General features: G+C 30.8%; 1 protein-coding gene across 1 annotated transcript; it reads right to left on the minus strand.

Moving 5' to 3' along the window:
- Positions 1-1496: 1496 nt before the first annotated feature.
- On the minus strand, positions 1497-3572 carry LOC111988801 (caffeoyl-CoA O-methyltransferase 1). Its single transcript, XM_024020595.2, has 5 exons — positions 3393-3572; positions 3215-3294; positions 2908-3052; positions 2179-2310; positions 1497-1956 (listed from the first exon to the last, which is right to left on the minus strand). Exons 1-5 carry the CDS (start codon positions 3483-3485, stop codon positions 1663-1665), a joined length of 744 nt encoding a protein of 247 aa, XP_023876363.1. The 5' UTR covers positions 3486-3572; the 3' UTR covers positions 1497-1662.
- Positions 3573-7063: the final 3491 nt, after the last annotated feature.

Raw genomic sequence — 7063 nt, forward strand, 5'->3', positions numbered from 1 at the left:
AATTTTCCATCACATTTATTCTTTGAGCAAACATAATTTTTTAAGATGATAACATAATTACATAAATAATGATAATTTTTTTCACAACTTTCATCTAGACACATCATTGCCACCGGCCCACCACTTTTATCATCATAATTACAACATACGAAATGAACAGTAATAATAATAATAATAATAAGAATAATTCAATATGACAATATCACGTATTGACTCGCGAAGGTCTGACAGCAATAATCAAATGTTGTTGATGACACTCCCAACACATGTTTCATTTGATCCCTTATGATTTTTTTTTTTTTTAATAAAAAAAAAAGTGTAGGATCATAGAGGTAAATCACATTCTATTGGGCATAATATATCACAGGACTCCCATACTGGTCTATGGTCTTGGTGCTAATGAGTCACACTACTTGAACCCAAAATTTATGGCAAGGTGGATGAGGTGTGTGACCTCTAAACTCCCACCCCAGGATTATTTGATCTCTTATGATTGATCAAATCTACCCCATTCGTGCTATTAAAAAAAAAAAAAAAAAGAGTCTACCACATACGACCATATGGCGAACAAAGATGAAATTGTTTTCTCTTATATTTCTTTCCCCATTTTCTGGCTATAGAAATAATAAGGAATAAAACACATGGAGTGTGACTTGATGGTAGGAGTTCTTGTCCCAACACCTAAAAATTAGTTGTTCGAGCGATAGTCCTAGCAAGGCTCGTGTGATACGTACATGTGGTACTACTTATTGCCATCACGTGACATGGGGTCGATGAGTCCACACTAAAGACTTTTTTTTTTGAATTTTTTTTATTAAAAAAAAAAGGGAATCTAAATGAAAAAAGAAAAAGAAAAATTAGTGATCTATAGTTATGGTATTTAGCCATGCTGTCTAGAGTTGTTAAGTATTAAAATTTATCCAATTTCGCCCTATCAATTCGTTATAATTTGTTATTTTAAAAGTCTTGTAACTTATTGGTATTATCTTCCTATTTATTGTCACAATTGAATTATATAAAAAAAGGAAAAAAGAAATTTGTTGCTTCATACAAAGACAGGATTTAAAATATGGATTACCAATATGCAGGCTTTTCCATTCAACCCATCTAAGATCATTGCATCAGCCGAAGACACCAAGAAAAACTGAAGATTCTTCATTGATTTATATCTTGCTTGCACGACTCTTGAAACCAATCTACACTAATAAATAGAAATGCCATTGTCGGCTCGACTACCACGAGGAGTACTTTGTGAAATTATAAAATTGGCAAATGCCGCAATTGTGAGAAAAAAGAAGAAGAAAGAATTAATAATATACTAATCATATTCTATGTATCATAATCCACCTATTTATTTTTTGTGGATTTTTTTTTCTTTTTTTTTTGTGGATATTAGTAAAAGGTAACGAAGAAGAAAAACATACATAGACTTCTATCAGCTTTTTTTTTGCTTGATATGGATTTTCATCAGCCGTGAAGAGGAAAACATAATAAAATTTACGAAGCATCCCAGAAGCAAATTTATTAGGAATTTTATCAAAGAACGGAATTACAATACAATTATTAAAAAAAAAAAAAACTCGATGATAAAATAGCAAATTAGCAGTGTAAAATGAACGATTATAAATAAATATAATCCTAGACCACAAATGGGGGAGATAATCAGCTGATGCGGCGGCACAGAGTAATCCCATCACCGACTGGAAGCTGGCAAATCTCAACCCTTCGATCAGAGGCTAAAGCCCTGTTGAGCTCCAACACATAGTCTCTATAATATCGAACGTACTTTCTAAGAGGAGCATCAGGTGGGGCCACCACAGACCCATTCCATAGGGTGTTGTCGTAGCCGATTAGTCCACCAACCTTCACAAGCTCAATTAGCCTCTCATGGTAGTTCAAATAGTTATCCTTGTCTGCGTCCACAAAAATAAAATCGAATGTTCCATGGCACGTTCCCTGTGAAAATTATACCATTTCAATTACATGTCAACATTGTACAGCTTTTAATTAAGGGTCATATAGCATTTAAAAGTGACTATATATACACTGTGTGCATGGAACACACTGTTAAAATTGTGTTTTAAAAACACGATTTTAATTGAAGTGTGTGTGGCAGTGTGTACCTCAGCGTGTATAACAATAATTAGTATTGTTTAAAATGGTTTTAAATAGACTTACAGACTCAATCATTTGGTCAAGAACTGGAAGAGCAGGGCCTTCTCTGAAATCAATCTTGTGAGCAACGCCAGCTTTTTGAATTACAGGTAAACCCAGTTCGTAATTTTCACGGTTGATGTCCATTGCCAATATCTGCAACATTCTTAAAATTGATTATTCCTTTCATTCATGGCTTAATTGGTAACATATTTTGCCAATTAAATGAAATAATTATAATCTAGTAAATTATTTGGGGCTTAATTCAATCCTTTGAGTATCATTTTTATTTCATTTTAATCCTTTAATTTTTTTTTTTCAATCTAGTACTTCTCTTTATTTCTCTAGTTTTAATTTGTTAGTCTTTAGCTCTTCAAAACAATGTCGTTTTAGTGGACTTAATGGTGTGAAATGGATGAAAGTGAACAGAATGACTATATTGGAAACAATTGGAAATTAAGGATTTGAAATGAAAAAATAAATAAATTTAAAAAAAGTTGAATTGAAAAAAAGTCAAAATTAAAAGTTATATTTTGTAATTTAATAAAAAAAAATTAAAGTTTTAAAAAGTTGTATATAGACTGAATAAACTAAAAATAAGCAAGGGCATGTAGGTATTTGCATAGTGTGAGTTACTCCTATTTGCATAGAGCTACATTAAAGTTGTTCATACAAAAAAAAAAAAAAATAGTTGTTCTGTTTTCTTTGTTCAATTGGATTTTGGATTTTTAGAAATGATTAAGATTAATGAACCTTTCCATCCTCCGGTAGGGCGAGGGCGGTGGCAAGTAGCGAGTAACCAGTGTAGACGCCGATTTCCATGGTGTTCTTGGCGTTGATGAGCTTTAGGATCATGTTCAAGAACTGTCCTTCATCGGCTGAGGTGGTCATGATGTTCCTGTTTATACATGTCATTGCAAAATGAAAATCATACACATATATATATAGTTGTCAAACCATGAATACGTAAATAAACTAAGCACATTAATGCAAGACCATATATATATATATATACACTTAAATTTAATAGATCAAAAGAAAATTTTTGAAATGCACTTACCATGGATGTCTTGCTGTCAATTCCCGGAGCTCCTTCATAGGCTCTGGCTCCTTTGGATATACACTGGTTTCAAGGATATACTGCAATGACCAATAATTTTTTTTTAAAAAAATAAATAAAGTTTGATAATAGAATAGAAGAAAAGAGTGGAATTGGGATTGTGTTTGTGTTTGTGTACCTGGTAAAGAGCATCGCTCTGTAAGAGACTCTTGTGGCCAACTTCTTGGTGCCTTCCAGCTTCATTTTGCTGCTCTTCCTGAGTGGGAGCCATTTCTTTCTTTCTTTCTATATCTGACTTCTTTTCTTCTTCTTTTTTTTTTCTTTTTTCTTTTGAGGCTTGAAGGACTTTTGGTTAGTTCCCTGCTTTTCCTCGTTGAGAAAGAGTCTCTATATATATGAAGGGTTGGGGCCCTGGGGGTTGGTTAGAACACTATTGTCTATTATTATGAAATTTTTTTTTTCTCAATTATTGTTAAGTGGGTTGTTGGGGTTGGTGTGAATTTTTTTAATTAAGCTTAGAGATAAATTTTTTTTGAGTGATATGATATGGGGTATAATATTTTTCATAAAAAATAATTACAAATTTTACTATTAAAAGTCTTGTAGCTTGTAGCTCAACTATCACCTATGGATATTTCTACCGAAGATATTTGAGATTCAAATATCCCTCTCCAACTATCAAATTATAACAAAAAAAAAAAAAAAATTTACTTACTAGGTTTTATAAACTAAGGTGTTTAGTTTTTAAACATATAGTACAATAGAAAAATAATTAATGAATTTATTTATTATAGTATTGATAGTATCAGTTGTATTCATTGTCATTTATAAGTGCTGTAAAATTGATAGTTGATTTATCATTCTTCAAAAAAACTACAAATATTTTTAATAATTATTAATATGATATATTGTGATTAGTACTAATAAAAATAAAATAGATAAAGAGATTAAGTAAAATTTTTCCTCTCATCACAAATTATGGTGAAAAAATTTGTCAACTTAACACGTATCAAATTCTTTCGAGTGATTTGATTGCCCAACAAGCAAGGGGTTTGGTGAGTGGAGATATTGGTTTATTTAATCCTTAAGCCTCCAGCAGTGACCAACTCTGTGATTTGACCCCATGCAGATGCAGTCCTACTTACCACTAGTTTTTGGGACTTCGAAGCCCGCACGCCAACCCCAGCCCATCTATTTGGACCCTTCAAATTCAATGCCGTCCAAGCCATAACAAAAACAACAATAAATTGTACAAAATGCTACTATCTTTCAGCATTTTGGGGGTCATTTTGTAGCTTTTAAAATGGATAACCCTGTCGAGGAATCTATATGCAATTCAACCATATTAGGTTTTTAATCAAAAATCACATAAGAAATTAACAAGTATCATCAAGAAATTAACCACATAACAACACATCCAGATCCAGTTGAGGAAGCATCCTTAGGGCAAATCAAATTAATTCATTATAATTATATAGAATTAATAACATTCAAGTTTATATGATCCAAAAATGGACTCTAACAAATTTGACAAAATCAAAAAATATCATCTCTAGAAGAACAAGTACAATCATAGCATAAAAAAATAAAACTTTGAAAAAATCAACACCACAACATGATCTCCCTTCGGAATATTACAACCATTTTGTGGTTGCAAATTTGTAATACCAAAAGCATCTCATAGAAAAAATCTCTAATTTTCTTCGTGTAACTTTCCTTTTATCTTTTTGGTGTGTCTTTATAAAGAAAAATTCTTAGATACTCTCAGAGAATAGAAAAATGATATTCTCTCATTTCACACTCAAGTTTATATGATCCAAAACTTGACTCTAAATATTTTGACAAAATCAAAAAATATCATCTCTAAAAGAACAAGTACAATCATAGCATAAAAAATAAAACTTTGAAAAAATCAACACTACAACAAGATCTCCCTTTGGAATATTACAACCATTTTATGGTTGCAAATTTGCAATACCAAAAGCATCTCATTGAAAAAATCTCTAATTTTTCTTCGTGTAACTTTCCTTTTATCCTTCTAGTGTGTCTTTGTAAGGGAGAATTCTTAGGTACTCTTAGAGGATGGAAAAATGGTATTCCCTTTTCCCTTCTTTCACACTCAAGTTTATATGATCCAAAACTTGACTCTAACAAATTTGACAAAATCAAAAAATATCATCTCTAAAAGAACAAGTACAATCATAGCATAAAAAATAAAACTTTGAAAAAATCAACATCGCAGCAAGATCTCCCTTCGGAATATTACAACCATTTTATGGTTGCAAATTTGCAATACCAAAGGCATCTCATAGAAAAAATCTCTAATTTCTCTTCGTGTAACTTTTCTTTTATCTTTTTAGTGTGTTTTTGTAAGGGATAATTCTTAGGTACTCTCAAAGGATGGAAAAATGGTATTCCCTCCTTTCACATTAATAGTGAGCCCCACTATAAATCTAATAAGTGGACTCCATCATGAATGTGAAAGGAGAGAGCATCATTCTCTATGTTCCGATAATACCTAAGAATTACTCATCTATAAGAAGAGCAAAAAAAAAAAAAAAAAACTCACTTTCATAATATTTTCTTATCCATATGTGGCGTTTGGTACAAAGGAACCCACATTACTCTTGGCATCCAGATTCTTAGGAATGTGATTTCTTGCAATCTAGATGCTTAGGAATGTAGCTATTCCTATGGTTGGTTTCATTGGGAATCTCTTAAGATTCCTAGGAATGTGAGATGATAATATTTGGTTTATTCCTAGGAATCTTAAATGAATTATTTATTTTTTCTATTCTATTTTTAGATTTGAATGTGAACTATCAAGTCTTTTAAAAAAAAAAATCTTCCTTTAAATAAATAATGAAAAACAAAATATAAACTATTAATTATAACAAATTCATTAAAATTGTAGTCTAACATTTTAAAATGACAAGTACAATACAAAAATAACTATTTAAATTCTCAAATGTTTTATTCTTAATAATAATTTTTAAAAGAGTTTAATCCATAACAAAACAACCTGACAACGATTAGGTTTATAAGACAAGAGAAAAGATATTGATGATTTGTTTTATATTTTATTTTAATTACTTAAATGATACGGAAATGGGTTAAAATTGTCAATTTATAAAAATACAATTTCCTTTAAACTTGGAATCTGGATACCCACTTGTTTTAAAGGGAATCAACATTCCTACTGAGGGGGTTTAAAGGGGGAATCCAGATTCCCCTGGCATTTGATTCCATAGCGTAATTTGCAACTAAATATGGAAATCTTTAAATATTCTTGGAAATCCTAAAACATTACCCTATACCAAACGCCACGTAAGGAAATCTTGTACCTGTTATATCTAGCGAGTCTATTTTTTTCTTATTTCCAACTTTATCTCTAAAAATTAGTTTACAACTATTTGATCAAACGGTCAGCTTAGGGACAAAAAGATATTTACACGGATCACAATCTCAAATTCCTACAATCCCTTACTCATTTTAAAATTTCTAAATTTTAGATAAATTTTTTAAAAAAATTCTTCAGTTTCATTATGAATTATATCTATATATAAAAGATGAAGCGTAACATTTATTATTATTATGTTTTTTTTTAGTCACATCATCTACCCATTTTCAACCATATCTCTTATTTTTAACTCTTTTTCTTCTTATTAATTTCCCAACTTTTGGTTACATTTTCTCCAACTTTTCCCTTCCCTTCCCTTCCCTTCCCTTCCCTCCCCTTTTACCTTTCCATCTTACCCACTACTATCTACCTTAGTATCACTTTTCTTCTATTCCTTTATTTTCTTTTATTTTTGGCTTTTCTTATTCTCATCATTTTGCTATAAATTT

Source organism: Quercus suber, unplaced genomic scaffold, assembly GCF_002906115.3.
Source record: "Quercus suber isolate HL8 unplaced genomic scaffold, Cork oak 2.0 scaffold_549, whole genome shotgun sequence".
In the NCBI taxonomy this organism is placed as follows: domain Eukaryota; kingdom Viridiplantae; phylum Streptophyta; class Magnoliopsida; order Fagales; family Fagaceae; genus Quercus; species Quercus suber.